This window comes from Peromyscus maniculatus, chromosome 9, assembly GCF_049852395.1.
Source record: "Peromyscus maniculatus bairdii isolate BWxNUB_F1_BW_parent chromosome 9, HU_Pman_BW_mat_3.1, whole genome shotgun sequence".
NCBI lineage: Eukaryota > Metazoa > Chordata > Mammalia > Rodentia > Cricetidae > Peromyscus > Peromyscus maniculatus.
In genome coordinates this window covers 100,643,215-100,658,895 of record NC_134860.1, presented here as the reverse complement: position 1 = coordinate 100,658,895, position 15,681 = coordinate 100,643,215, and the positions used below count along the sequence as shown (strand labels likewise).

General features: G+C 44.7%; 1 protein-coding gene across 1 annotated transcript; it reads right to left on the bottom strand.

Annotated features, from left to right (window-relative positions):
- Positions 1-6,101: 6,101 nt before the first annotated feature.
- Positions 6,102-15,575, bottom strand: Acod1 (aconitate decarboxylase 1). The gene is made up of 5 exons (XM_006978019.3): positions 15,460-15,575; positions 12,573-12,734; positions 11,783-11,872; positions 10,047-10,252; positions 6,102-7,687 (listed from the first exon to the last, which is right to left on the bottom strand). Exons 1-5 carry the CDS (start codon positions 15,466-15,468, stop codon positions 6,706-6,708), a joined length of 1,449 nt encoding a protein of 482 aa, XP_006978081.1. The 5' UTR covers positions 15,469-15,575; the 3' UTR covers positions 6,102-6,705.
- Between the last annotated feature and the right edge of the window lie 106 nt (positions 15,576-15,681).

The window sequence follows — 15,681 nt, the reverse complement described above, 5'->3', positions numbered from 1 at the left end:
AAGCAAAGGCCACACTTTGAAGCCTCGAGGCTTTGGAAAGTGCATGGAGAGTTTGCATTTTGGAGGCCCTTTTAGTGCAAGAATCACTTTTTGGTCAGTGACGTCCTTTCCTCAAATAAAATATTTATAAGTCTTTCAGATTTTTTTTTTTTACTTATTCACTTATTTTCTTTATTTGTTACAGGATCTGACTGTAGTGCTGGATGGCCTGGAATTCACTATGTAGATCAAGCTAGTCTTGAACTCACAGAGATCCACCTGCCTCTGCATCTCAAGTGCTGGGGTTAAAGGTGTGCCTACCCAGTCTTGTAGTTATACATTTCTTTTTTTCCCCAAAATAAAGAATTTTAAAGTTACTTCATAGTCTCATTCTTACAATTTTTTATTAAGAATTTTTTTTATTTATTTTACATACCAAACACAGATCCCCCTCTTCCCTTCTTCCACCCCTCCAACCTCCCCTCCCCAACCCACCCCCATTCCCTCCTACAAGAAGGTAAGGCCTCCCATGGGGAGTCAGCAGAGCCTGGTACAGAGCCTTCCTCCAGTAACTGATGGAAGCAGATGCAGAGATCCACAGGCAAACACCAGGCCGAGCTCCAGGAGTCCAGTTGAAGAGAGGGAAGAGGGATTCTATGAACAAGGCATCATGATGGGGAAACCTGCAGAGACAACCGAACCAAACTAGTGGGCACTCATGAACTTTAGACCAACAGCCGTGGAGCCTCCATGGGACTGGACTAGGCCCTCTGCACGGCAAGACAGTTGTGTAGGTTGATCTGCTTGAGGGGCCCCCTGGCAGTGCGATCATTCTTACAATTTAAGACACTCTGGATATATCCCATAAAGAGAACTGGAACTCATTATGTGGTCGGTAGTTGCTTTTGTAAACTTTTAGGATCTCCTGGCAGACAAACCTCTGTGAGGGCGTTTCCAGGGGAGATCAAGCGAGGCGGGGCGCCCAAGGTCTGTGGGAAAAGCAGAGTGTATGTATGCACCGGCCTGCCTTCCCTTTTCCTGAGCGGAGGGGTCCGCCGTTGCTGCTGTTGCCATCCTCTGCCGGACCCCAGCTTCCTTGGACTTCGGAGGTGACTCCGCAGGGAACTCCAGGCCTTCAGCGCCAGCTTGGGGCTGCTGAGGCAGCCACGGAGCCTTTGGGTCTCTTGTGCTGTACTCCGCATGTGGAAGCGAGACCGTTTTCCAAGAGAGATTCTCAAGGGCAAGGAAAAGAGGAGGCCCAGCGGGACCCCATCTTTGAAGTCTTGCTAGACACTATGATTAAAATACAGTGTTAAATCTCATGAAGCTAGAGAGGTGGGTGGTGGGGTGGGGGAGAGCCCAGTGAGATTTCCTGTTAGGGACATTTTGAGGATTTCCCTCCACCACAAATGGGTTGATCTGAGCAAACTACGTAGAGACTGCTGTTCTGCGGGCCAGATGTCTAGACTCCTGCGTTCGTATACAGGGCAGCCTATCCTGTACACCTCACAATCAACCTTTAAAAATATTTTTGGTTGTGAGCCTAGCCTTTAACGGCTGAGCTATCCCTCCAGCCCAACCAAAAAAAAAAATTTTTTTTTTATTCTATCGCATAGAATTCTTTTTTCTTACAGGATATGAAGTTACCACAACCTTTATTTATTTTTTAAAATAATATAGTTTTTACTTTGTACCAAACTTGAACCATTTAGCATCTGTTGCTGTGGATAGCTGAGAGCTTGTGGTTTCAGGATTTTGTGTTGTTGATGAGAACTTTTTTTTTTTTTTGGTTTTTCGAGACAGGGTTTCTCTGTGTAGCTTTGCGCCTTTCCTGGAACTCACTTGGTAGCCCAGGCTGGCCTCGAACTCACAGAGATCCACCTGGCTCTGCCTCCCGAGTGCTGAGATTAAAGGCGTGCGCCACCAACGCCCGGCGAGAACTTGTTCTTTTTATGCTTAGGTTTCCCGAGATCTTTACGTCGTGGAGTGCACTTGGCACCGGAACTCACTGAAGTCATGCTCGGTCCCCAATCCTTCACTATGTGCTGCCTTTACTAAAGTATTGACTTTTATCTTTGAGATTATAATATAACTACATTTCTCACTTGCCTTTCCTTCCTTCAGACCCTCCCATACACTCCTCCCCACTCTCCTTCAAATTCATGCTCTCTTTTTTTCACTAATTATTATTGTATGTATGTGTGTATGTATGTATGTATGTATGTATGTATGTATATACATATGTGTTTTCCTAAATATAACCTGCTCTGTCTACTTAATGTTGTCTGCCTGCATGTTTTCAGGGCCGACCATTTGGCATTTAATAACCAATTTTTGTGCTTTTCCATGGAGAAGGCTCTCTCTCTCTCTTTCTCTCTTCTCTCTCTCTCTCTCTTTCTTTCTTCTCTCTCTCTCTCTCTCTCTCTCTCTCTCTCTCTCTCTCTCTCTCTCCCCTGATCATTCCTTAGCTGCCTATAGTTCTTTGTATAGGGTTGAGGCCTCCTCCATATTGACTTTTAAAACAAAAGGGAATTGATTAATTCAAAGCTATTGTCAGCTCCAGAAGACATTAAAGACATGATGTCTTATATTCTAATCATGTTACTGTCCATATAGACTCTGATTCTTTTTTAAAAAAATTATGAGTATGGATGCTTGCCTACACATATGTCTATGTACCACGTGTGTGCCTAGTGTCTGAGGAATTCAGAAGATGGAGTCAGATCCCTTGGAACTGGAGTTACAGATAGCTGTAAGCTGCCATGTGGATCCTGGGAATGGAACCTAGGTCATCTGGAAGAACAGCATGTGCTCCTAACTGCTGAGCCATCTCTCCAGCCCACTCCAATTGTTATTCCTTTAGTCCTACATATTTATGGAGCACAGGGCGATGACTCAGTATGTGAATCTAATGTAGTGATCCCATCACAGCCCTTCGGTTTTTGCCTAAAAATCAGGCCTAAATTCTCATCAGCTGTCTTTATTAACCCTGGCTCCTCCTGTCTTTTCAGGTGGGGTTAGAGTGGTCTAGAAGGCCATTGGCTGCCAAGGCTGTACCAGGAAGGCCCTGGGCTGTCGCTGTGCATCCTCTGGCCTGGCAGTTGTCCATTTCCTGCTGGAGAAGCCTCAGCGGCCAGGACAGTGATACAGAGGTCTGCAGAGAGGCAGAGGGCTGAGTTTCCTGACAGGTAAGAAGCTCTGCCGCACTTTGGCTCTTCCGTCCTCCCCACGTATAACTGCTGCTCTGACAGGATGACCCGTTAGCTTTTATTACAGAGCTGGAGTGTAGTGATTGGTCTTAGGGTTGGGGGTAGGGCTGGCAATGAACTGTGTTTCAAGGTGATAAGAGCTGGTGTGTTCTTTCAAAATACACTGGCTTTCTCCATAAGAAAAAAAATTCAATGTAGTAGTTCTTTTGTATAAAATAAATTGTGGTTGCTTTAACTATCTCTCCTCGATGCCCATAACTTTAGTCTTAATTTTCCTTGTTAGGCGGATATTTAAATGAAAGCTTGGTTAGAACATGGTTATCACGTGTGTGGCATCTGTGAGCTTCTGATCTGAACACGGCAGTGCTGGGAAGTGACGGAGAGTTGAGTAGTTTAATCCTTCTCACCATCACACTGCCAGATGCCCAAGAACCCTTCACTCAGACTGCTCTCTTCTGATGGGTCAAGGATCCTGGGTGGAATTAAAGATGAAAGTGAGCCCCAGAGGGATACGGCCAATGACGCGGAACTGATGTGTATTCATGGCACGACCCTTTGGCATAATGTTTTTAGTGAGCCAGGAAGAAGGGGGGTGCTTAGAATGTATAGCGAGTTTAGAAAGTGATGCCCTAGAGGAGATGACTACAACAATTTGTTGAAGTAAAAATATTTTATCTCTGACCAAATGAACTGCACACTCTATAGCTTGATAGCCACTTCCAATATGATCTCAGTCATATCTGGGTACCCATCATTAAGTTATTCAGTCCATGCATTTTCTGCATGAGCATGCTTCATTTTGAATTTTCATTTTTTTAAAGCAAAAGCAACACTGCCATGTCACATTTGAAACAGATGGGCTCCTGGCTCATCTGGACTTCCAGGTGGGCTCCTTCCTCAGAGCCAGATGTAACTGGTGCTTGCTCTGTGATATGAGCTCCAATAAAAATCTGGGAGAATTTACATGAGGGGGGGATGCAAACTTTTGCATTTGTGAATGAACTAGAAGGCTAAACTCATTTTAGTTACCTTGAGTTCTTTAAGGTTCACATGAAGCCAGGGCAGTTTTAGAAGTTATATATCACACATTGTTTTGACATGCTCTGCAGCTAGAAACAGTTGATGCTCAGGGTGTAGCAGGCACTGGACTAGTTGCTGGTAAAACACTCAACTGGTTTGGAAATACTGAATTCTTACTTTTTGTCAACTATTCATGTGCTGTTTTCTTTTTTCTGTCTGTCTGCCTGTCTGTGTATTTGTTGTGTGTGTGTGTGTACATGTGTGGAGGTCAGAGATTGATGTTGGGGTCCTCTATTGTTCTCTATCTTATTTTTGAGACAGGATATTTCACTGAACCTGGAGCTCGCTGGTTTGGTTAAACGGGCTGGCCTGTGAGCTCCCATGATCCTTCTGTCTCTGCCTCTGCAGTGCTGGGAATATAAGTGCAAGCCAGCATGCCTGGCTTTTCCTGTGGACACTGGAGCTATGAACAAAGATCCTCAGTCTAGATGGTGACGACTTCATCCAATGAGTCACCAACCACCCTCTATTCTTCCATTTTCACATAGAGCTGAAGACAGAATGAAAAAAAAAATCATGTTCTAAAGGATTCAAAAAGATTCCCAACACATGCAGGTGTGGGTGGGTTTCTGTTGGTGGGAAAGGACTCCAAACATGTATGTGCACATAGTTGCACATACTTGCAACATCCACTGGAAGGAATGCTAACTTCTCCCATACTTGGAGTCCCCTTTAGCCTTGCTCTATGCTGGATTCTGTTTGAATTGACACGGAAGCCACATTTCCAAGGTTTCCCAGGTTGTATCACAGCCCAGGAATTATTATTTTTAATTGCATTAGGGAAGGCTCTCCTAGTTTGGACCCTGACCACAACTCAGCCCCCGGAAGCTGGCAAGCACACCAGGACCTGAAAACAGGAAGTGGAGCCTGGCCAGAACAGGCACAAAGGCGGCTCCTTGTCCAATCATATTGCAAGCACATGAGAACAGGAGGTCAGAACTGTTTCGTTGATTGTCCTGTCACCTGTACTAGGGACAGTCCTTGGCATGTGTTAAGTCCTCACTATCATGTGTTAAATTAAATGATAGGCTTCTATTTATCCATCCTCCCTGAAGAGGTCTCCCAACACAAGCTGTCATAGACCTTATAATGATCCCCAGCAATGAAGGGATTAAAGTACTGATCCGCAAGCGGCAGATGCTCCAAACCATTTAATTAGGTAATAGAAAACAGGCACGGGTGACTAACTGTTGTAGGGCCCCGTTTGTATGAGGTGTATTGAAAAGACAAAACTGTATTTGAAAAGCTCATATTGGGCTAAATATTGGAGGTGGGCATGGGGCTTTATGTCAAATAGATGTGAAGGATTTTTTTAGTGGTAATGATAGTATTCCAAAACTCAATTATGGCAGTGATAGCACAAATTTACTAATGCTCTGTATACTTCAAGTGGATGATTAATAAGACATCAATAAAACTGCTAAGCATTTTTTAAAAAGAAAGCATGCTCTAACAATCTTGGTTTTGCCTAGCTGGAACATTTATTATTCCTTTTTTTCTGAATTGTAGTTATACTCTATCATTTTATATGGTGATTTCCAAACATCTTGTTTTCTTTGTATTTCTTTTCCCCTTCTTTCTTTGCTTCCCTTGGATTATCATTTTTCTAATTACATTTTTCTCCTCCTATGAACTGGGAAGTGATATATTCTGCTGACGTTCTCAAACAGTCGCCCAACACATTTCCACATCGATGCTTGAAAGTCAACATCCGGAGCTAAAAGTCCCATTCTTTTCTTGAAAACACCAGGAATTCAGAACATATGTATCATGGTTGCTAATGTGGCATTTCTATGTTTTATAGTTAATATTTCCATTACTCACACATTTACATCTTTTTCCCTTTTCATTTTTATTGTATCTCTGACTTGTCATCTGTCCAATTTTTTTGAGCTAACAGATTATTATCATTATCTGTTGTAAAGAGTGAGACTGGGGGTCCTAAGTCAAACTGTCCTACCCCATCCCAGACTGTCTTTTATGTCTTCAGTAGAGGCCCTGAAGCAGAAGAATCTTGGCTCCATACTCAGGGCTATGTGTGGAAAGAAGGAAGCAATGTTAAACCCGCCGATCTCTCAACCCAGCCATTGCAGACAGGAGGGTTGGGCACTACCCGTCCTCTCTGGATAGGCGGGGACCCAGACCAGAGCTTGCTCCACCTGCAGCCAGCAGCATGTGTGGAGTTCCCAGAGTTAATAAATAATTACTCAGAAAAGATTATAAGCAGATCACAGGGTCTTAGACTTTACCCTTGGGAATACACAGAAGGTTGTGTGTTGTTTGTTTCTTGAATATTATCTCGAAGGTAGCAGGAATGGCCCTATTAAGCTTGTAGGACAAGACTCCTTCCAAATACACTTATCTGTTTATGGACTCTCTACTTTGCTCTGTTCATTGCTGGGTGGATGGGGCAATAAAGCAAACAATTGAATCTCCTCTAGTGCAAAGTTGTGTGATGGAAGGAGAACATGTGGGATAGTTTTGAGGCTTCCTCTTGGACAGAAGGTCCTTTCAGAAGTGTGGTTAATGTGGAACAGTCTTCTAGGTTTTCTAGGTTTCCTACTACCCTTATGAGGCTCTCCACTGTGTCCCGAGACAGCACCTTCGAGGCGTTGGCTCGGAACTTCTTCTGCAAGTCCTCCTGGCTCAGTGGTTTCCTCCAGTGACCATAGAAGGTATCAGAGCGCTCCGTGAAGGTGGTGCCATCCTTAAGAGTGACGCTTATCTCACAGTACAGTGTGTTAAAGCTTGGCAGGTTGTCAGGACGGTGTTCCAGCTCCACTTTCTCGAGCAGCTCTCTCACCTCTGGCCTATTGATCTGCTGGCTGTGGAAGGACGGGACAGCGACACTGCCATCGAGCAGCATGGCGCAGGCCACGTACTGGAAGGAATGGCGAGCTTCATGCTCGGAGTCTGGGAAGGGCCTGTTTACATACTGGACATCGGGGATCCTGAGCACAATTCTGTCGATGTGGTCAGTAGGAAGCGGGGCTCTTTCTGAAACCACGAGGTGCTTTCTCACAGCTGCAGCTGCATCTGCCACCCAGTGGGTAGCCAGATGCGCCGGGAAGCTCTTGAAGGCCACATCTTGCTGATCCAGCAGCCAGATGTGAGAATCCAGGCTTGGAAGACCTTTGGGGGAGTAGTTGGCATAGAAGGCACCGAACCCTGACCCCAGGTCCAAGATCTGCTTGTTTCCTTGGAGACCCAGCATTGCCAGGAACGCGGCTTCCATCCCATGCTTGGCTGCATTGCCGATGTGAAGGGGCTTGGTCTGAGTGGCAGCATTTGCTATGGGGGCCCCAGCATGAGAAACAGCAATAGCCAGGGCCTCTCGGCACTTTGTCAAGCTGAGCCCTAAAAACTTGGATGCAGCAGCAGCACTTCCCAAAGTCCCTACCACAGAGGGAGGATGGAACCTGAAAGGAAAAAGCAGGACATTCAACTGATGGGGGGATGGATTAGGAAAATGTGGTACATATAGACAATGGGAACAAAATCATGAAATTTGCAGGTAAATGGATGGAAGTGGAGAAAATTATATTGAGTGAGGTCAGGCAGGCCCAGAAAGACAAATGCTGCATATTATCTCTTATATGTGGATCTCTTGGTTAATGTGTTTAACCTGGGGTGTATGTAGAAGCCAGAATCCTGGAAACAGGCCATTGATATGAATACCTTAAGGGAGAGGGGATAGTAAAATACAGATACAATGAAAGTAGAGAGGGAGCTGCAGGGGTTGGAAAATTTCAAACATGGAGGCCATGAGGAGTGGGGAAGTGAGATGTTAGTAGAAGAGTTAATCAAAAAGAAGGGGGCATGAGAAAGCTATATGGACGCCTACAGTCCTCCAGCCCAAGGAAAACAGCCCATTAGAGAGGACAGGAGAAATCAAGGGACATGAAAAGAGTTGGGGAATGTCAGGTTAAAAGTTGACACGGGGATACAAGGGATTGAGTGGAAAAAGCAGGGGCTGCTTTAGCCCAAACTAAGGATACGTGAGGAAGCCTTATTAGGACCCACTACTTTGTAAGCTAATTAAAATACACAATGTTTATAAAGGGAGGTTTAACAGAAGTACTCTGCATAGGCAGGCAATGCTTCTCCCAGAAGACATGGGTTAATAAATGAAAATCTCTGTCAGGCAAGGGTGACCTCCCTATGAATTGCTGGTCCACAAAAGGACCCAAAACAACGCAAGCTAATGCTGTTGCTCTTGGTTACCAATAGTCACCATAGTGTAAGACCCTATAGCTGAAGACATCACTCACTTTGAATGCAGGACACAGAGAAATCAACCTCAAACTGACCAGGAAACACTCTCTCTCTCTCTCTCTCTCTCTCTCTCTCTCTCTCTCTCTCTCTCTCTCTCTCTCTCTCTCTCTCTGCCAGGTAGCTAGTAGAAGGTGCTACTTAGGCTGCTGGGAGAAAAAGACATCCAGACCCAGCACTGGACATCGCATGCCACACCACTAAGTGATCTGCTGGCAAGATGTACCCACTGATGCAATAGTGGCAGGGAAATCGTGGGAGTAGCCGACTCCTTCCTGATGGGGTTTGAGGTCTGCTGCACAGGATAGATTTTATGCCCGGTATTGTAAACCTGGCCAAAGCTCATGACTGGGGAGATCATGGTCCTGGGGAAGGGCAGTGGCTTGGAATCTACTGTTGTTTTGCAAAATGGTCCATACTGTTAAACTGCATTCTAAATAGTTCTAATATAGCAGCACCTATAAATTTCTGCTGCTATCAGAGAAGCTCTTTTTTTTCCCCCCGTAGGCAGTGGTTAATGCAGAGACTCACAGCTGGTCAAAGTGCTGATCGTAAATAGCTCTGAGTACTCAGCAGTTGATGGGTTACCCATCTATACCAACTTCCCCCTGTCCAAGGCCCAGGAACTTCAAAGAAGAGGGGGAACAAATAATATAAGAGCTGGCAGATGGGAAGAGAGCTGTAGAATACTGACTTCTAGACACGACATGTCTATCGTACACACCAACTCACAGCAGGTTACTTTCACAAGACCTGTACAAGATCAAGCCAGTCAAAGTTCCACATCAATGGGGGAAGGGGCAATAGGCCCCACTCCCATGGGAGGAAACACTGCAGTTGATGACTGCTGAGGTGGGGGAGAGGATGTGGCCCTAGTGTGTGATCACCCACCCACGTGTATATGGGTAGCACTAATTGGACTCAGGGTTACTAATAAAAAAATGAAAAAGATGTTCAGCTGGGAAAAAGATGAAGTGGGGGACACAAGGGATAATTGGACAGAGGATATGATCAATGTACAGTGAGTAAATTATGAAACTTTCAGAGAACAAAAATGCAATTCACAAAAAAATTATAGAGGCTGGAGAGATGGTCCAGCACTTAAGAGCACGTACTGCTCTTGCAGAGAACTCAACTTGAGTTCCAAGCCAAGCCTTACAACTCGTGGCTCACAACTGCTTGTAACTCCAGCTTGAGGGGAATCCTGTGATACCCAGAATACTCCTGGATGCAAGTGACAGGAATCACCTCGGAGTGACAGACCTCCAAGTTATCTCATGGTCTTAGTAACTAAATTGACTTGACAAGCCCAAAGGATGTTTTCATAACCGTTTCCAAATCTTTCTGTATCGCCATAGGGCTTGTTCCGTGGCTGAAAAATGGTCTACCTTGCAGCAGTAATAACAGCAGCAGAGCCAGCTTCTAAGCCAGACAGCTCTGCACCGACAGCCTCTGACAGACAGAGGGCAGTGTGGCTCTCCCTGATGGCACAGTCTCTCACTATACCTCTTGGGTATGTCCTTGGCTTCCGTGGAGAAGTGCATTAATCGTCCTTGTACTTCAATACCAACATTGAATGCCAGCAGCAGGTCAAGGCCAGAAAACTTCGGAGTCTGAGGCAAGGCTTCCGATAAAGCTGTGAGGACTGGTAGGACAGCCCCAGAAGGGTGGGTGGCAGGGTGCCACGTGTCATCAAAATCCATGGAGTGAACCTGTATGAATAGACACAAACAAACCCCCTCAAAAATGCCCTTAAATGCACTGGCTTTTGGACTGGATAAGCATTTAATTAGCAATGACCTTGAGAGGTTTAGGAACCCCATTACCTGACATTACACCCTAAAAATGAACCGATTCTTTTTTTAAAAAAATTAATTAATTAAATATTTTTTAATTAAAAAATCATACCATATGTTTTGATCGTGGTTTCCCCTCTCCCAACTCCTTCCAGGTCCTCCCCACCTCCCCACCCACCCAACTCCATGCCTTTTCTTTCTCTCTCTCTTTAGGAAATAAACAGGCAGACAAACAGACACAAAAAAATATCAAACTAGAATTTACAAAAGAAAAGTAGAACAAGAAATACAAATTAACATCGTTTGCAAAGGAAAAACTAGTTTTTTCCCATGGCGTCTCACCAGGCACATTAACCACACTGAAGGTAGGCCCCATGCCCAGCAACAACTGGCTGTGACTCTTAACCGCATGGTGGGGTGACAGTGGTCCCTGCTCCTTTGTCAGAGGAAGGCAGGACCTCGGAGAGGAGCCAGTGGTTTCCTGGAGGATGCTGAGTTCTGCCCTGGAGACCACAGCTCCTGGGGAGATCTACATTCTCCCTCACAAGGCTTCCCTGCCCTTCTCCCTTTAAACAAGTCACACCAAAAATTTAATGTCATTTATTATAGATTGGGCCACGTATTTTTGTGTCTCTGTCATGAAGTCATTTAAAAGTTTTGTCACAGTTGCAAGGACAGCAAAGAGCTCACAAACCTCCATTAACTAGCTATTAAACTGTATTTTCAGACGGTTGGTTTATGCCCTGAGGTTTTCTTCCCTTTTCATCTCAACCATCTAATTTTTCCATATATGAAACAGTTAGGAATAACCAGAAGTTCATTAAAATAGGTTTTGTGTCTATCTGGTGTGGCTTGTGTGTTTCTTATTGCCATGTCAGTGGGCTTTGCTTGGTTAGTCTGAGCTGCTGTCCTCCCAGACCAGTTAACACAGCTCTCGAAGCCCAGCATGTGTATATCTATATTATGTCTTGTGGACTTTCCCTGACACACAGGAAATAATTTGAAACTTATCTGTCAGATGAGAAGTCCTAATTTTTTCATCGAGAAAATAGAGATACTGTGTGGTCATTGTCTCTTTCTGAATAAATACCCAAATCACTAAATGAAGAGCACATTACTGTACAGATACTGGGACCCGCAACAGAAGCGACCAAGAAGGCATTGTATCTGGATCTTGGAGTGCATACATATCATGCATTTTTGCTATATCCATTCAAGGTCCAGAATTAGAATATCTTACAGGTGCTTTTAGTCTAGAGCCTTCTACTATTTCTACTTTATAACTTGTTGGAAAAGTTCCATTTTACTGTAGAAACATGAACATGAGGAGTAAGGGCAGGCATGTCAGATCTCTGAACCCCAGTGATCTCATTTGTGAATAATTTTCCTGTCTTGAATTTATGATTTAATGATTTAATTGTGGAAAAGGCTGGTAAACTTTCTTACAGCGACGCCGTTAACAAAAGCAGCATATGTGGGTGGGAGCCTGAAGTCCGGTCGACCCCAAACAGTGCTGGAGGTGTTGGAACTGTAGATCTGGAACAGAGGAAAGTCAGTTAACCCAACAATACACTGAGCTGACACTTCAAGAGTTCCCCTTCATCCTCAAGGCATCCTGACATCAGGCCTCTCCGAACCCCTGAGACAGCAGCTAGCTGGTGGGCTCTCTTCCTTGCTGAGGAATACACATTGGTCTTGTAAGGGAGAGGCATGCATCTGCTTATCCCCAAGTCATGATCTAGAAACTCCATTCAAGTGAGTCTGACTCCACTCTTACTTGATCTTGGGGTAAATACTGGGCGTGGGAGATAAGATGGGGCAGACTAGCTGGCTACAGCATGTAAGTCCCCCTGAGAGTAGCTGTGCCTCCCATGGCGATGCCTACTTTGTGCTCAGAGCACTTGAACAGACTTTTCTCCAGAGAATATTTGCATGAAGAAGCTGTCCGTGGTTAAATGTTTTCACTGCTAAGATTTTTGGGTTGAAATGTACTTTTAGTCATACAAGTGAACAGCTGTGAGGTATTACCAGTGAATGGTTTTTAGGCCTGAATTTGTAATGGATAGGAATGGGCTTTAAAAATCATATCATGAAACAGAGGGACTCATAAAAATGTACGGAACAATGCTATCCATATCAAATGCAACCAAACTAAGTTGAACACAGGCACAGACTTCTATGTATGCTTGTGCACACGCTTGTTTTTAATCTTGAAAGCAAACTTTGGACTTCTTACTTTACTATATTGGGTGACTTTGTGAAATACTTCTGTGCCTGTTCCCAGGAAACCAACGCCCAGAGAATCCAGGATCATCCTCTTGCTCCTCTGAATGACACCATCTGTCAGATGGTCCACTTTCAAGCCGTGAATCATGCTGGCGAAGCTTTCTGTGACAGACTACAGAGAGAAGCAGGTTAGAATAGTGCATCGCTCTGAATCCACTCACTTCTTGTGCTAAGAGACCTTGAGGTAAAGAGTTTTGCTCTGTGAGAAGAAACTTGGTTGATGTGATTGAATTTGTGTTCTAGGCACCCATTTCATTAGGCATGAGGGTGTGGAAATATGCAATTGTTAAGTTCTTTGCCCAGTCACACTGATAAAGACGACCGGGCATGATGAGGACGGTGAAGGGAAGCCTGGCAGAACCAGATGGAGGAGGTGGGAAGGGGGCTGGAAGGATATTGTGCTATGTGATCAGTGTATGTAGAAGGAGTTCTGCCTCTGCTCATAAACCAGATACAACCCCCCAGGGCAGGATGATTTTTCTTTCTTTCTTTCTCTCTTTCTTTCTCTCTTTCTTTCTCTCTTTCTTTCTCTCTTTCTTTCTCTCTTTCTTTCTTTCTCTCTCTCCCTCTCTCTCTCTCTCTCTCTCTCTCTCTCTCTCTCTCTCTCTCTTTCTTTCTTCTTTCTTTCTTTTTTTCCAGAGCTGAGGACCGAACCCAGGGCTTTGTGCTTGCTAGGCAAGCGCTCTACCACTGAGCTAAATCCCCAACCCCTGATTTGTGTTTCTTAAGTGGTAGTAGAGGACTTTGCAGTTCCTTTAACTGTCAAGCCCTTCAATGCACAGGTAATCCTTTTGTTTCTACATGCCTTCACAGGAGAATAAATTTTAAAATATCCAACTGGAAGGGTAGGTCACCACATGCCTAGCACTGAGTTCTTGTAATAAACTCTTCAGTAGTTTCCCTTTCCTCATCTCATGATCACATTATTGCTTCACTTCCTTTTCTTTGTTTACAAATGGTAGCTGGAGGACTTACCAGGTTAAAGAATCGGAAGTGTCTCTCACATGGAACTCACTGTCAAAGCAGAGTCATAGAACAGAGCCAGTGCCTACGTGGGAATCTTCCACCTTTGCAACCCACTAGTCTTTTTTTCTGAGGCAGGGTCTTTCTATGTGGCCCTGGCTAGCTTTGACTCACTCTCTAGCTCAGGTTGACCTTGAACTTGTGACAATCCTCCTGCCTCAGCCCTAACCCCCTTCTTTTTTTTTATTTAAAAAATATTTTTATTCATTTTGTGTACCAACTCTCTCTCATCCTTCCTCCCACTCTCTCCTAGCCTTCCCCAACTCCATCCCCTCCTCCAAAAGAGTAAGGGCTCCAATGGGGAGCCAGCAAAGCCTGGTACATTCAGTTGAGAGAGGACCAAGCCTCTCCCACTGCAACAAGTGTGGGCAAGGCATCTGATCATAGGTAGTGGGCTCCAGAAAGCCAGCTCATGCACCAGGGATAGATCCTGATCCCACTGCCAGGGGCCCTCAAACAGATCCAGCTACACAACTGTCTCCCTTAAACAGAGGGCCTAGTCTGGTATCATGCAGGCTCCAAAACTGTTGGTCTAAAGTTCGTGAGTTCCCACAAGCTTGCCTAACCCATTCTTAGAATCTTCAGATTTATCGGTCAGATAAAGACTGTCATTTTAAAAAGAATGGAGTATTTGTTGCATCTTGAAACTTTGATAGAAAATAAAGGGAGTTGGAATAGGAGAAAGCAGGAGAGGAGATGGCCAGGAGAACAAAAAGATACTGCGATGGATGTTTCTGGTTAGGGCAGAGGAAATACTGCTTTCCAGGCTGGCAAATATTTTGATAAACATTTTACATGCAGAAGAGAGAGGGAAATAGGGGGAAGAACTGACTTAATAATCTTCTAACTTGCCAGGCGGTGGTGGCACACGCCTTTAATCCCAGCACTTGGGAGGCAGAAGCAGGCAGATCTATGTGAGTTCAAGACCAGCCTGGTGTACAGAGCGAGATCCAGGAAAGGCACAAAGCTACACAGAGAAACCCTGTCTCTAAACAAACAAACAAACAAACAAAATCTTCTGACTTAATTTCCAAGTACTAGTTGAACACTGGATGGCTGAATAGCAGGTGGGGGGCACCAGCATAGAACCCAAGGTGTGGGGATAGCATTAGAAGGCCATGCTCATGTAACTTATGACTCTGAGACCAGTGGGCTTCCCTGATGGTGCTGAATATGATCAGTGAGCTGAAGAACAAATCACCTTCCCTGACCTTGAAGGGAGAGATTGTGAGGGGAATAATCACTGCTGCTCAGTTCTCTGAGTCATACTTCATCTATATGTCAAATGTCTTGCTGGTGTACTTGACTTTATGGTGGCATTTGCATATCTTTTTAGTGAAACACTGTGACTAATGTATAGATTAAAGCAGAGAATGGAGTCACTTAGTAGCAAATGTCAGGAGCCCCTGTGAACTCATGATGCATACCTCTCTAAACTGCCAAACCAGTAAGTGAGGCTTTCTGACTCAAAAAGCTTACCAGGAGATGACAGGGACCGTGGCAGCAAACAGATAATTAGAGATGCAATCTGTTTGTATCACACAGAGGGCACATATAAAAGCAAGAGGTGGAGATTCAGTGAACTTACAATGACAGACTTTCTTGCTAGGAGGAAGCGATGGGATCATGTCTCTCATTTGTCAAACACTGATGTGAACGAACACGCAGCTTATGAGGCAGCCCAGAGGCTCCGAGAAAAGTTAAAATGTCATTTCTGCAGCAGAGCAGATAGCTGCTAAAAGACCAACCAATCGAGAAAGGAAGAATCAAACCAGAAAAGCAATTTAGGCAAGCTACAGCCAGGGTTACAATACCTTGAGCATCCTGCTGTGCTGGAGGGGGAGCTCCGGCTGAGGAGTGACCTGCAGGAGCAGCTGCTGGCTGGGTGCCTTTACCAGCTCTGTGCCTTTATACTCAACCCTTCCCTCCACTTTCTCCCCTTCCACTTTTGTTTTAACCATGGAATTGCCATCATTTCAACACTTCCCACATGACCTCACTCAGACTTCTTTTGCAATGATGTACTGAGCTCACTT

Coding starts and splice junctions, on each gene's coding strand:
- Acod1 (XM_006978019.3), bottom strand. Junction 11,873..12,572: donor AAGTCACCCAATATAGTAAA/GTAAGAAGTCCA, acceptor CCTCTGTTCCAG/ATCTACAGTTCCAACACCTC. Junction 7,688..10,046: donor GCCAAGGACATACCCAAGAG/GTATAGTGAGAG, acceptor TTTTCCTTTCAG/GTTCCATCCTCCCTCTGTGG.